Source organism: Crocuta crocuta, unplaced genomic scaffold, assembly GCF_008692635.1.
Source record: "Crocuta crocuta isolate KB4526 unplaced genomic scaffold, BGI_CrCroc_1.0 scaffold271, whole genome shotgun sequence".
Lineage (NCBI taxonomy): Eukaryota > Metazoa > Chordata > Mammalia > Carnivora > Hyaenidae > Crocuta > Crocuta crocuta.
The window spans coordinates 2,283,050-2,301,363 of record NW_027527824.1 but is presented as its reverse complement, the minus strand read 5'-3'; the positions used below and the strand labels follow the sequence as shown (position 1 = coordinate 2,301,363).

At 36.3% G+C, this 18,314-nt stretch overlaps 1 protein-coding gene across 1 annotated transcript in view; it reads left to right on the top strand.

The window, feature by feature from the left end:
- The window catches only part of PPME1 (protein phosphatase methylesterase 1), a 69,390-nt gene that overhangs the window by 17,405 nt on the left and 33,671 nt on the right, over positions 1 to 18,314 (top strand). The window contains exons 2-3 of the mRNA XM_077776604.1: positions 11,319 to 11,413; positions 11,988 to 12,079. Of these exons, the coding sequence (XP_077632730.1) occupies positions 11,319 to 11,413; positions 11,988 to 12,079 (187 nt within the window). The remainder of the gene's footprint in view (positions 1 to 11,318; positions 11,414 to 11,987; positions 12,080 to 18,314) is intronic.

The window sequence follows — 18,314 nt, the reverse complement described above, 5'->3', positions numbered from 1 at the left end:
CAGTATCTTGTAGGTATGCAACACATGTTTGTTGAATGAGTGAATGAGACTATTCAGATCTTTTTCCAGAAGGCTAATAGCTAGTCTTATGTTCTCAGGAAGGAGATTGGAGGATTTTTCTCTGGAGAAATGACTGGCCAAAAAGAAAAGATATGCAGATACTGATATTTGGAGGAAGAATCCCCTGTTTAAAAGGCTAGGAGTCTACTTGTTAACTGTATAGTCAGATTCAATAGTTAGCAAGCCCTGCTCTCTCCTAGAATCACCAGACATCCAGGGAAAGCTTCTAACACAAAAAGTAGTTACCAAAACAAAATAAGAAAATGAAACAATAATGTATGGAACAAAAGAAAATCTTCAACTTGCCAGAGAGACAGGAGATGATATGGCATCTATGAAACAAGAATAGGATGCTCTTTAAAAAAAAAAAATAAGGTGGAGGGAGGAGAACCTAAAAAAAGAGAAAAAGAAATAACTGTTGAGAAGGAAAATATGAATCGTAGATATAAATTCAAAAAAAGATAAAATTTAAGGAATCTTCTTGAAAGTACCTTATTCTAGTTTGAGATTAAAATTTAGAAATATGGGGGATAAAAAGATTCTTAGTAAAAAAATCTCAACAGTAGTACCTTACTTAGACAGTGGAAAAATGTCTTAAATTTTGAGAAACAATAACCTAAAATTTCTCTGGCTAGTATCTGCCTACAAAATCTTTGTCTCCTTTAATTTTTTTTCAGTGTTTATTTTTTTTAATGTTTGTTTATTTTTGAGAGAAACAGAGACAGAGTGCCAGCAGGGGAGGGGCAGAGACAGATGGAAACACAAAATCCAAAGCAGGCTCCAGGCTCTGAGCTGTCAGCACAGAAACTGATGTGGGGTTCCAACTCATGAACTATGAGATCATGACCTGAGCCAAAGTCAGACGCTTAACAACTGAGCTACCCAGGTGCCCCAGTGTTTGTTTATTTTGAGAGAGAGAGAGAGCTCACACACACACAGAGAAGAAGCTGAGAGAGGGAGAGAGAATCCTAAGCAGGCTCCATATTCTCATCACAGAGCCCGATGCAGGTCTCAATTCCATGACCCTGGGACCATGACCTAAACTGAAATCAAGAGTTGGATGCTCAACTGACTGAGCCACACAGGTGCCCCTAGGTCCACTTTAAATTCTCAACTTGAAACTTCTTAGAATATATAAGTGGTATAAATTGAGCCAAAGTCCATTTGAGAACTGTCTGTGGTTATAGCTTCATCAGAATTTTTTTTTCTGTCTCTCTTCTCCCTTCCATTCTTTTGTTTGTTTCAAGTTTTTAATTACATTCTAGTTGTTTAATATATAGTATAATATTGGTTTCAGGAGTAGAATGTAGTGATTCATCACTTACATGTAACACGCAGTGCTTATCTCAAGTGCCCTCCTTAATACCCATCACCGATTTAGCCTGTCCTCTGCCTACCTCCCCTCCATCAAACCTCAGTTTTTGCTCTCTATAGAGAGTCTCATGGTTTGCTGACCTCTTTCTTTCTGCCCCCCCTTCTTTTTTTTTTTTAAATGTTTTATTTATTTCTAGGAGGGAGAGAGAGAGAGACAGCGTGAGCAGGGAAGGGTCAGAGAGAGAGGGAGTCACAGACTGAAACAGGCTCCAGGCTCTGAGCTGGCAGTCAGCACAGAGCCCGACGCGAGGCTCAAACCCACGAACCGCGAGATCATGACCCAAGCGAAAGTCGGACGCTTAACCGACTAAGCCACCCAGGCGCCCCATCTGCACCCCCCCTTCTTTATGTGCATCTGTTTTGTTTCTTAAATTTCACATATGAATGAAATCATATGGTATTTGTCTTTCTATGACTGACTTGTTTCGCTTAGCATACATAATACACTCTAGCTCTATCCATAGTGTTACAAATGGCAAGATTTCATTCTTTTTGATGGCTGAGTAACATTCTGTATGTTTCTTTATCCATTCATCAGTCAATGGACATTTGGGTTCTTTCCATAATTTGGCTGTTGTTGATAATCCTGCTGTAAACATTGGGGTGCAGTTTTTTTGCATCCTTTGGGAAAATACCTAGTAGTGCAATTGCTGGGTCATAAGGTAGTTCTATTTTTAACTATTTGAGGAATCTCAATACTGTTTTCCAGAGTGGCTGCACCAGTTTACGTTTCCACCAGCACTGTAAGAGGGTTCCCCCTTCTTTGCATCCTTGCAAGCATTTTATTTTCTGTGTTGTTAATTTTAGCCGTTCTGACAGGTGATATCTCATTGAAGTTTTGATTTGTAGTTCTGTGATGATGAGTGATATTGAGCGTCTTTTCCATGTGTCTGTTAGACTTCTGTATGTCTTTGGAAAAAATGTCTATTCATGTCTTCTGTCCATTTCTTAACTGGGTTGTTTTTTGGGTATTGAGTCTGATAAGTTCTTTATAGATTTTGGATACTAACCCTTTATCAGATATGCCATTTACAAATGTCTTCTCCCATCCCATTGGTTGCCTTTTAGTTTTGTTTATTATCTTCTTCTCTGTGCAGAAGCTTTTTATCTTGATAAGGCTCCAGTCATTCATTTTTGCTTTTCTTTGCCTTGCCTTAGGAGAAATATCTAGTAAGAAGTTGCTATGCCCAGTGTCAGAGAGGTTGCTGCCTGTACTCTCTTCTAGGATTTTGATGGTTTCCTGTCTCATATTTAGGTCTTTCATCCATTTTTTCATTTATTTTTGTGTAGGGTGTAAGAAAGTAGTCCAGTTTTCATTCTTCTGCATGTTGCAGAAGCACCAGTTTTCACAGTACCATTTGTTGAAGAGACTTTTTTCCGTTGGGTATTCTTTCCTGTTTTGTTGAAGATTAGTTAACCATATTTGTGGGTCCATTTCTGGGTTCACTGTTCTGTCCCATTGATCTATGTGCCTCTTTTTGTGCCAGCACCATGCTGTCTTGATGACTACAGCTTGAAGTCCAGAATTGTGATGCCTCCCGCTTTGCTTCTCTTTTTCAAGATTGCTTTGGCTATTCGAGGTCTTTTATGGCTTCCTAGAAGAATTCTACCAAATATTTGAAGAAGAGTTAATACCTATTCTTCTCAAACTGTTCCTAAAAATAGAAAGAAAACCTCCAAACTCGTTCTACGAGGCCAACATGATCTTGATTCCAAAACCAGACAAGGACCTCACTAAAAAGAAGAATCACAGGCTAGTATCCCTGATGAACATCGATGCAAAATTCTCACTAAGATACTAGCAAATAGAATCCAACAGTACATTAAAAGAATTACTCACCAGGACCAACTGGGATTTATTCCTGGGCTGCAAGGGTGGTTCAATATTTTCAAATCAATCAATGTGATATACCACATTAATAAAAGAAAGGGTAAGAGCTATATGAAAAAGTGTTTGACAAAATATAGTGTCTATTCTTGATAAAAACCCTTATCATAGTACCTTTAGACTGAGCATACCTCAGCATCATAAAGGCCTTTTACAAATGACCCACAGCTAATATCCTCAATGGGGAAAACCTAAGAGCTTCTCCTGTATGGTCAGGAACAAGACAAGGGATGTCCACTCACCATTGTTATTTAACATAGTACTGGAAGTCCTAGCCTCCAAAATCAGACAACAACAACAAAAAATTCCTTCCAAATTGGCAAGGAAGAAGTCAAACTTTCACTATTTGCACATGATATGATACTATATGTAGAAAATACTCTAAAAAATTGCCAGAACTGATGGATGAATTCAGCAAAGTCCCAGGATACAAAATCAGAACTTCCAGAAGATGTTCAGCATGCTCACTCCCACACTAGGGAGTGCTACAAGTAGGTGAGGGCCTTCCACCTTCAAGCTGAGCCCTCCTTGGCCATGGATGACACTCAGCATGGACCACCCCAGCTGTGTCCTGGATTGACCTAACAGCCCAGAAACCCCGGACCCAGCCACCACTGCCATTTTCAACCTGGACCAAACCTGTGTATAGTTTTGATGAAAAATTTTAATTTTGACAAAGTCCAACTCCTAAATCTTTTATTTTTACTTTTGTTGTTCCAAGGTCATGAAATTTTACTCCTGTGTTTTCTTAGAGTTTTATAGTTGTTGTTCTTACATTTAGGTTTATGATCCACTGTGATTTAAGTATGTGTGTGGTTTTGAGGGAGGGGTTCAGATTCATAAGATATATGAATATCCAGTCGTCCGAACACCATTTATTGGCAAGACTGTTTTTTTCCCCACTGAATTGTCTTGGTCCTTTTGTTGAAAATCTACAGACTGTAATTGTTAAGAGTTTATTTCTGGACTCTCAATTCTGTTTGATCTATCTATGTGTCTGTTCTCATGCTTGTACCACAGTGTTCCATTTCCCTTTACTGGAAACCTCATTAGAATTCAGTGAGGAGGCTTCAGTTTATTAACTTCATGGTGGTGATGAAGATGATGATGATGATAATAATAGTAATAATAATAATAAATAATTTGGCACCAAGCTAAGTGCTTTATGCACATTAGCTCATTTTTTACTATCAACAGATAATCAATGTACATTATTACCAAGAGTACATTGGTGAACAAAGGGAGAACGTTCTTGCTCTCCTGGATCTCACATTAGTAGCAAATTAGGTGGAGTGATTAGGATAATAACAAATACAAGAACTAAATTTGGGAAATGATTAGTCCTATGATAAAAATAGAACAGGCTAATTTGAGAGTAACCAAGGGAGAAGGCTACTTTAATCCTCATTACAACCCCTCTAAAGCTGGTGTTATAACCCCGTCTCACATGAAGAAACTCAGGCATGGAGAAGTTAAGTGACTTGGCCAAGGTCACACAATTAATAAAGGCAGAACTGGGTTAAAACAAACTTTTAGCGTGTAGCAAATGGAAAACTTATTTAGGTTTAGGAAATATTAAGAATGTAGTATTTCCTCAGGGCACCTAGGTGGCTGCCTCAGTCAGTTAAGCATTCAACTTCGGCTCAGGTCATCATCTCATGGCTCATGAGTTCTGGTTCCATGTTGGGCTCTTTGCTGATGGCTCAGAGCCTGCAGCCTGCTTTGCACTCTGCTCTTCCCCCCTCACACTCTGTCTCTGTCTTAAAAAGAAATAAACATTTAAAAAAGAAAAAAGAATGTAGTATTTTCTCATAATTTTCTTTCTTTTTAAATTTTTTGTCTTTCTCCTGGAAATAGGTTGCTGTGGTCAAAGTATAGGCCCAGAGTTCTTATTTTAGGATTCATACATCAGTTTCTTGAAGCCAGTGCATTTGTGTGCAGAGTATATGTATGTACACTGGTTTCTGGAGTGAGGGTTCATAAAGCCTCTGAATGGAGTTTGACCATAACAAAGAATCTACAAACACATTTGATTCACATCATTTAGGCAGAAACTGTATTTCCTTTGTGTCTCCCACTGTGCCATTTTTTTCTGTGTCTGCCGAACTCTTTCCTCTGGTAGCAAGAGTTGGAAGGAAATTATACACTTATTGTGTTGGGTTTGAAATAAACTTTATTCTGACATAAAAAAATCTGTGTACATTTACCTCCCAGTGTAGATTTTTATTTACAAATTGTTGGACTTAATTCATCTCTCTGTTAGTTCAAAACTTCAGAATTGACTTGGGTTCTACTACCAGTCATCTTCGATATCCTGAACCTTTCTGAGATTCATTGCCTTTTTTAAAAGTCTTTCTATGTTTTCCTTCTTTTTAATTCCATTGCCNTTACCACATTGTTCTTTCTAAAATATTTTAATCTGAACCATTGAAACTCTATCAGGCTTTTGAGACCAGCGCTAACACAAAAATAACAGAAAAAGAAATAAATTCCCCACTATATTATATCTAGTGTCATTTTTTCTTCATGATCTGCTCTTAGTTGTATCAGTTCCTTTTAGTTTTTCAAAGCTGTTTTACTTATTTCCACCGTGTTGCAGTTATCTATTTTTTTAGTTTGTCCTTTATCAAAGTGCTCACTATGACAGGCAGGCACCATACTGGGTTCTTATTGGTGTCCTTCTTTCTGCCTGAGTTGTCTTCCATATCCTTCTCTATTTCCATCAGTCCAGATTCTGTCCTTCAGTGCCTTAATAGCTTAAATGTTACTTTTTCTTTGAAGCCTCTTTTTATTTCCCAAGCTAAAAGTAATTTTTTTAAGTAATCTTTATTCCCTCCTTTAAACATTCACAGCACTTAAGCTATACCTCTTAGGGCACTTAAATCTACATTATGTTAGATGTTTATATATTTAACATTAGTTTCTTGAGAGCAGTGGCATTGTGTCACTAGTTTTATAATTATCCCAGTATCGCCCATCACCCCACCTCAATTCCATCCTAATACATATCATAGATTCTAGTGAATAAATCCTCATTTTTAAAGTATAAATTAGCCTTTTACTTTTTAAAATTCTTTTCATTACTTCAAAATTCTTCTATTACGGCAACTTGGAGACAGAAAGTCAGTAATTATTTAAAAAATTTTAACCAAAAAGAGCCTACATAGGCTGTAATGACTATAAAATAGGCTTAAAAGAATAAAAAGCAAACTATTTTTATTATTTATTTATTTTTTACTTTACATCCAAGTTAGTTAGCATATAGTGCAACAATGATTTCAGGAGTAGATTCCTTAATGCCCCTTACCCATTTAGCCCATCCCTCCTCCCTTAACCCCTCAAGCAACCCTCTGTTTGCTCTCTATATTTAAGAGTCTCATGTTTTGTCCCCCTCCCTGTTTGTACTGTTTTTGCTTCCCTTCCCTTATGTTCATCTGTTTTGTATTTTAAAGTCCCCATATGAATGAAGTCATATGATATTTGTCTTTCTCGGACTGACTACTTTTGCTTAGCCTAATACCCTCTAGTTCCATCCACGTATTTGCAAATGGCAAGATTTCATTCTTTTTGATTGCCAAATAATGCTCCACTGTGTGTGTGTGTGTATGTGTGTGTGTATATATATATATATACACCACATCTTCTTTATCCATTCATCCATCCACCAGTGGACATTTGGGCTCTTTCCATACTTTGGCTATTATTGATAGTGCTGCTATAAACATTACGGTGCATGTGCCCCTTTGAAACAGCATACCTGTATCCCTTGGATAAATTCCCAGTAGTGCAATTGCTGGGTCGTAGGGTAGTTCTAGTGTTAATTTTTTGAGGAACCTTCACAATATTTTCCAGAGTGGCTGTACCAGTTTGCATTCCCACTAGCAGCGCAAAAGAGATCGTCTTTCTCATCCTCACCAGCATCTGTTGTTGCCTGAGGTGTTAATATTAGCCATTCTGACAGGTGTGAGGTGGTATCTCATTATGGTTTTGATTTGTATTTCCCTGATGATGAGTGACATTGAGCATTTTTTCATGTGTCAGTTGGCCATATGGATGTCTTCTTTGGAGAAGTGTCTGTTCATGTCTTTTGCCCATTTCTTCACTGGATCATTTGTTTTTTGGGTGTTGAGTTTGGTAAGTTCTTTATAGATTTTGGGTACCAACCCTTTATCTGATATGTCATTTGAAATATCTTTTCCCATCCCATCAGTTGCCTTTTAGTTTTGCTGACTGTTTCCTTCACTGTGCAGAAGCTTTATTTTGATGAAGTCACAAGAATTCATTTTTGCTTTTGTTTCCCTTGCCTCCGGAGATATATTGAGTAAGAAGTTGCTGTGGCCAGGTCAAAGAGGTTTTTGCCTGCTTTCTCCTCTAGGATTTTGATGGTTTCCTGTTCATGTTTAGGTCTTTCATCCATTTTGAGTTTATTTTTGTGTATGGTATAAGAAAGTGGTCCAGGATCATTATTCTGCATGTTGCTGTTCAGTTTTTCTAGCACCACTTGCTGAAGAGACTGTCTTTATTCTGTTGGATATTCTTTCCTGCTTTGTCAAAGATTAGTTAGCCATATGTTTGTGGGTCCATTTCTGGGTTCTCTGTTCTGTTCCATTGATCTGGGTGTCTGTTTTAGTGCCACAAACTATTTTTATAAACGAAAACTACATCCTTTACATAGAGTATTGTTTCTGACTAGAATATAAAGATTGATGTGAGATCCTCGCTATCTACTTCCTGTCTAACATTGCTCGCAAAATTACCTGAACTCATAGAATATATAAACAATTTTGTGTTCAAATGAATTTCAAAAGAGTATGCCAGGATAGTCTCTGTGGGAGTATTAGGAACAACCTTTGGTGGTATAGATTATTGGCTCTTTAACCAGATGGGAATTACTCATATGTTGGTAAATTGGGAAGTCCTTAGAACTTTATTATTTTTTTTTTTTAATGAAGGGAATTAGAAGTGGAAGGTGTTCTCCTAGGAACAATTTCTGTTTATACAAAGTAATTTTTCTTTAACGGGTAATCTTTCCTGGTGCCTGGCCAACTTGGAAAGTTTCTGTGGCTTTGGCAAAGACTCTAAAAAGGAAACTTCTGTTAATGTACTCTAAAGTCTTACTGCTTTTCAAAAGATAAATGAAAGAATGAGAGAGAAAAAAAGGATCTGAGAATTAGTATAGCTTTGGGGTAAAAGAGCAGAGACTTTTAAGAGTGATGGAACTGGATTTAAATCCTGTCACTGCCACTTAGTTGTATAACCTTGGGCAAGTTACTTTCTATCTCTCAATCTGTCATCTGTGAAATGGGGATAAAAATAAAGAAGTTTTGTGAGGATTAAATGGAATCATGCCTGTAAATTGCTTGGCAGAGTGACTCACTGTTGTGGCACAGTAAATGTTAGATACTATTACTGTGATGATACCCTGAGTCCAGACATAAAAAATTCATGTATAGATCCTTAAAATCAATTATAACATGTTTGACATACCATGTGTGGTTGTTATACTCAAATTAGTATATATGTAGGTGGATTTGTGAGTGACTGATGAGTCAGTAGAATTAAGAGTTCTACTTTTAGTTTTCCAGTAGGAATTCAAGTACAACCAGCAAACCAGAAAAAAATAAATCTAAAGGTGGAGTTTACTTCTACAGAGGCAGTTTTTCTATCAGAAGTTAGGATTTTACCCGTTTTCTGAACAACTACTAAATCCCAGATGTATTAGATTTTTTTGAAAAAGATATGTATTTTATTCAGTCACTATAATCCAATGCAAAAAGAATTTAAATAATTTGAATTTGCCCAAACCCATACTTTAATTGTTAGGGATTTTCAGGGAATTATAGGAAAATGGTAGGAACTATGAGGAATTTGAACTCTTCTGTCATTCCAAATCATTTACTCTACCTTTTTATTCCTATACCCCTCTCTCAACTTGGGGATCTTTAAAAATTATCAATGCAGGGGCACCTGGTAGCTTAGTTGATTGAGTGTCCCAACTCTTGATTTCAGCTCAGGTCATGATCCCAGGGTTGAGAGATTGAGCCCCACCTTAGGCTCTGTGCTGAGTGTGGACCTTACTTGGGATTCTCTCTCCTTCTCCTGCTGCCCCTACCCCATGTGCACTCTCTCTCTCACTCTCTAAAATTTAAAAAAAAAAAAAAAAATTAGTGCCTAGGCCACATGTCAAGCCATTTGAATCAATTTCAGAAGTGAAACCCAAGCATCACTATTTTTAAAAGCTCCTTTGGTAATTATTATTACATAGATCAAGAACTACTCAAGAAGAGTGTAGATGTTCAATAAATGTTTGACTGTTGAAAGAATGCCTAACTGTGTAGTTGCTCCATTGTGATTCCAGTATTAAAGTCAACCTAGAGTGCTTTTGTACTAATTTTAGTCTTTCAGAGGGGTTTTGTATTATACTTTGTATATGTTCTGCATTCGCCTCCATGGCATATATAGAAAAATACTTGGCAGGAGGTAATGTTTTTATTGCTGATAGAATTCTGAATTCCCTCCATTACTAAGAAGAATAGGTGTGGTAATAGGGTAAGACTCAGGGTTCCTTTATGCCTCATCTAAGGTTAAAGACATAGGTTGTAAATGGATATTTATTGGTTATTTTTGTTTTATTTTGTTTTAAATTAATTTATTTTTAAAAATAATTTGTGGTCTAAAAATTAAAAAGGTATACATTGAAAATTGTCCCTCTTATCTTCCAGTTATAGTTCCTTCCCAGAATATATCAGTATATATCATCATTCTTCCAGAGGTTATATATGTACATACTTCCCATTATTACCCAAATGGTAAAACGCATTGTGTTTGTATACTTAACAGTGTATCTTATCCATATATGAAGAATGTTATCAGCATATAATTGCTTCCATCTTTTCATAAATGAATGTTATTTCTCTGTGTACCACAACTTAATTTTAATCTATCACCTGTAGATGGATATTTAAATTGTTTCTAGTTTTTCTCTATTGAAAACAATTGAATAGATAAGTCATTTCACTTTTGCATTAGCATATGTTTGGATAAATTTCTAAAAGTTAAAGGTATCATATGCCAGTTTGCCTTTTATGAAGGTTGTATATTGATTAGTTGGGAAATGATGAAAAAATATGAAATAATATGAGAGATTAAAGGTATAAACAAGGAATGGTGATCAAAAATGATTATAGCAGAGGGGGTGCCTGGGTGGCTCAGTTAGTTAAGCATCTGACTCTTGTTTTCAGCTCAAGTCATGATTTCACAGGTTCGTGAGTTTAAGCCCCACATTGGGCTCTGTGCTGACAGTGCAGAACCTGCTTGGGATTCTCTATCCATCTCTCACTGCTCCTCCCCCCATCTCAAAATAAATAAATTTTTTTAAAAATGATTATAGCAGGAATGATATTCGAGTGGCTTGAGAGGATAGGCATGAGCCTATAACTAAGAACAAGGAAAGAAAGGGGTGTCTGGGTGGCTCAGTTGGTTGAGCATCTGATTTTGGCTCAGGTCATGATCTCACAGTTCATGGGTTTGAGCCCCACATCAGGCTCTGTGCTGACAGCTTGGAGCCTGGAGCCTGCTTTGGATTCTGTGTCTCCTTCTCTCTCTGCCCATCCCCCGCTCACATTCTCTCTCTCTCTCTCTCTCTCTCTCTCTCTCTCTCTCTCTTTGAAAAATAAATAACATTAAAAAAATTTAAAAAACAAGGAAGGAGAACTAGCAGGTTTTGTGGCATATTTACACAGATTATATTTGTAATTAAAAAATGCTAATGAATTTTCTAAAATCCCAACATTTTTACTCTTAAATCTATACTTGAACTTTTAAAAACATATTTTTAATATGACGCCCTTTGTATGAAAATTCCTCATTCTTTAAGAGAAAATATCCCTGCCTGCAGTTTTCATTTCAAATTTATATTTAGCATTTATTGATCAAGGTTTTATCTTTTCATGCATAACTATTTTTTACTTGAACTCTCTCTCCTTTTTTTCCTTAGCCCTGGAAGAAAGCGAGACTTTTCCCCTGTTTCTTGGAGTCAGTACTTTGAGTCCATGGAAGATGTAGAAGTAGAGAATGAAACTGGCAAGGATATATCCTTTACAAAATGACTTATTATTTAGCAAGCCTATAATGTTGTCTAAGAAGTTTCTAAAGTGTTCTTTAGAAGTGTAAAGTTTCTAAAAGTTTCTTTATTCCTGTTGTTTATTTCATTTTTATTCCTCACCTGTTCTTTGTACAGCATGGAATTCAACCTGTAAGTCGGTGCCAGTGTCTTACATAGATTAAATTGTCTAATGCATGGGGAAAGGATTAAGAATTAAATTCCTGAAACTGATGTATCTCTTAAAGGTCAAGGGGAAGGTTTCATGAATCAAGTGAGTTGAATGAGTTTGGTGTCCAAAAATCAGAAACTAGGTCCTCATTAGGGCAAAGGGAATCTTTTTTTTCATTTGCGCATTTAAAAAGTGGTCCTACTGGCTCCATGCTTCAGAAACAGGTTTGGTGTTTCAGAAGCTTCTATTTAAGTGTCTCTTAAGTTTGCAAGTCTGCAGCTTTTCATAGAGTGTGGTACTGCCCAGGTTTTCTAGTCAATATTATTATGATTAAATAATCAAAAACTTCAGAGAGGAAATGCTTAGATATGTTATCTTTAACTATTCATACACTTTTCGAGTTTACAAGAGTGGTTCAGAGGGTCCTGTCCTACTCCTTCTGCATGGAGGAGGCCATTCTGCCCTTTCCTGGGCTGTATTCACGGTGAGTAAGTAGTTGATAGAAGTTAATGTTATCACAATGATTGTTTACTCCTGGATGAATTTGACTAACCTAACTCTTTATTCTGTGCTCACTCATATAGCTTAATATATAAGAAGGTTAGGGTTATGAGTTGATTCTAAATATTTGTCATGGTAAGCCCAAGATCACCTGTTCTTTAAAGTTCTTACCCGGGATGAGCTTTACTACACGAATTCTTCAAATATTTTATAAAATGTTCTGTATATATTGCATTGGGATAAGGGAGACGGAATTTGTCCCTGATCATATGTAGGGGTATCTAAATAACTTAAAATAGATAAGCAGAAATGATCTACTCAGGTATTTTAGATAGAGATAATGTCTATCCTTTATTTGTCTCCTTCATAGAGCCTAGTGTAGCATTTTACACATAGAGATATTCCATAAATATTTGGAAGATTTTCCTTTTTTGTTATTTAAAATTTTTTTATGTTAAAAAAAATAAATTTTTTTTATGTTTATTTATTTATTTTGAGAGAGAGAGCAGGCCAGGGGCAGAGAGAGAGGGAGACAGAGAATCCCAAGCAGGCTCTACACTGTCAGTGGAGCCTGACACAGGGCTTGAACTCATGGACTGTGAGATAATGACCTGAGCTGAAATCAAGAGTCAGATGTTTAATTGACTAAGTGGCCCAGGTGCTCCTTCCTTCTTTTTTATAATAATGCTTTATATTTTAATGGTACTTGTGAGCTCCTGGGAAGTAAACAGTACTTAGTTAATGATACCCTGGTCCGGAGTAGAGGATATATATCTGTGTGAATGCGACCAGTTGTAGATCTTCCTGATACTTTTAACTCTATGCAAGGAGAGATGCTGCTGAGGAAAATACTAGCAGTGTTCCATCTAAAATGAAATTGTCGTCTTTTCTTGACTATATCAAGCAGATGTACATACTTCCTTTACTTACCACCTGGGAGTCTGAAGGACAAAAAATGGGAGCAAGTGGGAATGATGTACTAGAGCTAGATGGCTATGGAGTTTAAGAGGGCCCTGAACATATCATTTGGTTCCTGGCAGTAAGATAATTGGGAATAGTTCCCAACACATCGGCACTTACTCATCTGTTACTAAATTACTAAATGATTTGATTCCTATCTTGTTTGCTACTTCCTTTCTCTTACCTTAAGACATAGCTATTGATTTCCCCATAAGTGCCAGGCTCTTTCATCTCCCTATACCTGTGTTGTCTAATAGAAATAAAATGCAAGCCATTTTTGTAATTTTTTTTTTGCCACATATGTAATTTAAAATCTAGTAGGGACATAAAATAGTAAAAAGAAACAGGTGAAATTATTTATAATAATATGTATTTTACTTAACTCACTGTACCCAAAGTGTTGTTTTAATAGGTAATCAATTTAAAAATTACTATTATTTATAATACTATTACTATTATTTATAATAATATGTATTTTACTTAACTCACTGTACCCAAAGTGTTGTTTTAATAGGTAATCAATTTAAAAATTACTATTATTTATAATACTATTACTATTATTTATAATAATATGTATTTTACTTAACTCACTGTACCCAAAGTGTTATTTTAATAGGTAATCAATTTAAAAATTACTATTGAGATATTTCACTTTTTATGCTGTCTTTGAAATTCAGTGTGTATTTTAGGCACTTACAACACATCTCAGTTTGGACTACCCACATTTCAAATCCTTAATTGGATTGCTTTGATCATTTACATTCTTCAACTAGAGAGCTTTTTTGGAGGTTTAGATTATGGCTTATTTATGCCTGGCAAATAATTGTATGCTCAAGGAACGTTTCTTGAATGAACAAGTAACAGCATCACATGCCTATTCTGAATGTACAGCTGTAGTAGTAAATATACTCCGGTTGCCCTGAACCAAGGTCAGAGCCACTAGGAATGGTTCATGTACTATGACATGGCTGGCTCTGCTCTAAACTAGTACACTGTCCCTGGGCAGCTAATATGGAGACATGGAAGGAAAGAAATGTGTGACTGTGGAGAGGAAAGAAGCCCCATCTTAACTGGTATGTTACATTCATACAACTAAGTTGAAACTTGCTAGGGATAGTGACTCCAGGCTCTACCTCATATGAGATTTGACGAAAAGTAATGTGTGGATAGGGAAAGCTTTATTCCAAGGACAGTAGATAACGGGTCACAAGATTTTGTAAAATTTTGATGAGAATTACCTATGTAAGCCAGTAGTAGTTTCACTATATTCTTTGAACTTTTGATGCTCTCCCTAGGACTCTAGTATAAAAGCAGAACTAATGTTACCTAGTTAAGTGTTCAGAGTCCTTAGAGATGAGGGATCTGCATAGGGCTAGAAAAGATTCCAGACAAAACAGCTACTGCTTTTGACACTAAGGGAGGGAAAACTGAAGTAGGAATTGGAAGATGTGATTTCTAGTCCCAATTTTGTCAGTATTGGTAATATATCCTTGCAGAAGCTATCTTGAGCAAATAGGAGAAAGTTCATCCTCACTAGTAATTGGATATGATTCACAAAGGAGTATCATTTTAAGATATCAAATTGATAATATTTTCCAAAACTAATTCTTAGTGTTGGCAAAAGCATTAGAAAACAAATACATTCTAAATTTATTTAATGTTTATTTTTTGAGAGAGAGACAGAGTATGAGTGGGGGAGGAGCAGAGAGAGAGGGAGACACAGAATCTAAAGCAGGCTCCAGGCTCTGAGCTGGCAGCACAGAGCCCAATGGGATTCAAACCTGTGAACCATGAGACACGACCAGAGCTGAAGTCAGACACTTAACCAACTGAGCCACACAGCCGTCCCAATAAGGAATGTTCTAATGCTACTCTTTTGTGCATATAAACTTCATAAGAAAAACAAAATGAGGAAGGGTTAGCTTGGTGGAAGCCAGGATCAATGGTGTGTGTGGTTTGGAGGGTCCATCTCTTGATTTCAGCTCCGGTCATGATCTCACAGTTCATGAGATCAAGCCCCATGTCAGGCTCCATGCTCATAGAGTGGAGCCTGCTTGGGATTCTTTCTCTTCCTCTCTCTCTCTCTCTTTCTCTCTGCCCTTTCCTCGCTCACGCGTGCACATGTGTTCTTTTTCTCTCTCAAACTTTTTAAAGAAAGAAAGGAAAAATGAGAGTTCACTCTTTAATAATATCAACCATCAGGAAATAATTTGTTGAATCCCTACTTTGTACCAGGCATAACATTAGGTGGTATGGATACAGTGGAGAATTAAACACATCCTATCCTCTTGTTCATATGATGTTTTAAGTCTAAGAGGGGAAGATACGAAAACTGAAGATGGCATATGTAAACAAATAACAGCAAAAAAATTAAGAAGCTTTCATCTCAGACAGATTGGGGTTTGAATTTCAAAACAGCTTAATCTGTCAAGCTTTTGTTTCTCAGTTTGTAAATGTGTATAATACTACCTAAGTCACTAGGGAAATTGTGAGAATAAATAAAAGATGTGAGCCTCTTGATAAAGTGTTTGACTCAAGCACTCAATTTTAGATAAATTTACATGATTTGTATCCGTACAAGATACAAAAGTAACAGGAGGAGGAAATTATTAACTCTGGTGATGATTGAGGGCACTATAAGGAAAGTTTTATAAGAGAGAAGCCATCGGACCTAGATTTTGAAGAGTGAATAGAAGTTGCATTAGTAAAGAAAGAGTTCCAAGGAGGGAGAAATGCAAAAACAGTGAAGACTGTAACAACAAAGTGTGTTTTGGAAATTATAAGTAGCTTGAGTATAAAGTATAAAGATAGGGAGCTGGGGAAGAGGTGCCTAGCGATCACAGGGGCAGAATTTTGGGAGGACCTTTTATACCAGGAAGTACGACTTATCCTTTAGTCCCAGGGAAGAGTAGACACCTGTTTTTAAACACTTCCCCCATCCATATCCACATTAAATATATCTTAGGATGGTCAGAACTGGCAAGGGGGTATGGAAAGTATGTTTTATTTGACATAATCACAAACATTTCCAGACTAGAAAGTTCTGGGAAGTTGAGTATTTTGATACACCTCTCCATACTTCTAATTGATTGTTACTGTTATAGGCAATAAGTTATTGAAGGGTGTTAGTCAAGATATTACTTTAGCTAGTGGACTGGGCCAGAGACACAAATGGAGGCAGGCAGTCTAGTTAAAAGGCTGTTCTTGCTATTACACAATTCTAAATATTTGCTATCTTGTGGAATGTTAATTTCTCCCTAAAAGGAGAAAATTCAATTACTTTTTTTCACCATGTAGAAACACTCCTTAGACTGGTACTGTTTTAAGCTACCAAATTTATGTAGCATCAGTCTAATACTAAAACTAGGCCACAAAAATGCAGGAAAACTATGAGCCAATTTTAATTTCAATTATAAAATAGATGCAAAGTCCTAAATAACAGCAGATTGAATCCAGTAGTGTGGTAAAGTAATATTACACCATAACCATCTAGGTTTTATCATAGGAATCTGAGAATGATTCAACATAAGAAAATCTATCAGTGTAGGGGTGCCTGGGTGGCTCAGTCACTTAAGTGTTCAACTCTTGATTTCAGCTGAGGTCATGGTCTTTCTTAACAGTTTGTGAGACTGAGCCCCATGTCGCGGTCTGTACTGATAGTATGGAGCTTGCTTGGGATTCTCTCTCTATCCCTCTATCTTCCCCTCCCGCTCATTCTCTCTCCCTCTCGCTCTTTCAAAATAAATAAACATTAAAAAAAGAAAAAGAAAATCTATCAGTGTAATTAATCTCTTACTTTACTTGATACCAAAAAAAGGACTTGATCAAATACAGTACCCACTTAGGTTGCAAACCCCTGGCACCTGGGAATAAGTGAATAACTTCCTTAACTTTATTAAGCTTATAAACCAGAAAATTATATAAATATACTTAGTGGTGAAATATTAGACACTTTCATTTAAAGTCAGGGACAAGACAGGGGTACTTTTTCCAACATTATACTGGAGGTTCTGGCTAAACAAAACTAGGAAGAAAAATGAGTTTTAAAGATTTGGAAAGGATGAGAATTGTCATTACTTACAAATATTATTGTCTTTAAAAAATCAAGGAAAATCAGCTGACAAACTAGTTAAGCCATAGTTTTCAAGGTCAGTATCTTAAAATCTGCCTTTTCTAAATGTTAGCACTTTCTAAACTTGGAAATATCACAGGAAAAATTATCCTATTCATGAAAGCAACAAAACTATAAAATATCTGAGAATAAGCCTTACTTTAAAAAAAAAACAGTGTAAGACATTTATAGAGAAAACATTAAACTTCACAGAATCATGTTCCTGTATGATCTGACAAACTTGTTAAAATCTCAGTTGGAGTTTTCATGAGACTTTATCAACAAACTCTAAAATACACAGAGGAGAATAAATGCCCAGTAATGACCAAGATAATTTTAAAAAAGAGAAGGGTCTTGCCCTCTCAGATATGAAAACATATTCTAAAACTATCACTAGTGTGGGATTGGCAGAAGGAATCAAGAAATAAGCCCATGTATAAAACAAAAGTTAATATACAATAGAAAACTATCCAAATAGATTAAACTATGGAATTAAGAAAAAAACAAACTTTAAGAACATTCATATATGATGTTGGGGCAGGGTTTTTAAAGTTAGCCACAAGAAGTAAAAGCCATAAAACCTCTGGGACACAGAAAACATAGTTCTTTTTTCATTTTAATTTGTTTAAATGTTTATTTTTGAGAGAGAGAGAGACAAAGTATAACTGGGGGAAGGGGAGAGAGAGAGAGGGAGACACAGAATCCAAAGCAGGCTCTGAGCTGTCAGCACAGAGCCCGATGCGGGGCTCGAATCCACAAACCATGAGATCATGACCTGAGCCAAAGTCAGACGCTTAACCGACTGAGCCACTCAGGTGCCCCAGCAAAAGTAATTCTAATAGAGAAGTATCTAGCAATACAGGCCTGTCACAAGAAACCATTAAAAAGCTCAAATAAACTATTGAATCTTTACCTAAAGGAACTGGAAAACAGAAGAACCAACAAAGTTCAAGATGAGTAGAAGAAAGGAAATAATAATGATCAAAGCAGATATAAAAGACCTAGAGACTAAAAGAATAATAGAAAAAAAATCAGTCATACCAAGAATTGGTACTTTGAAAAGATAACAAAAATTGACTCTTAACCAGACTCATCAAGAAAAAATAGGACCCAAACAGATAAAATCAGCAATGAGAGAGAAGTAACA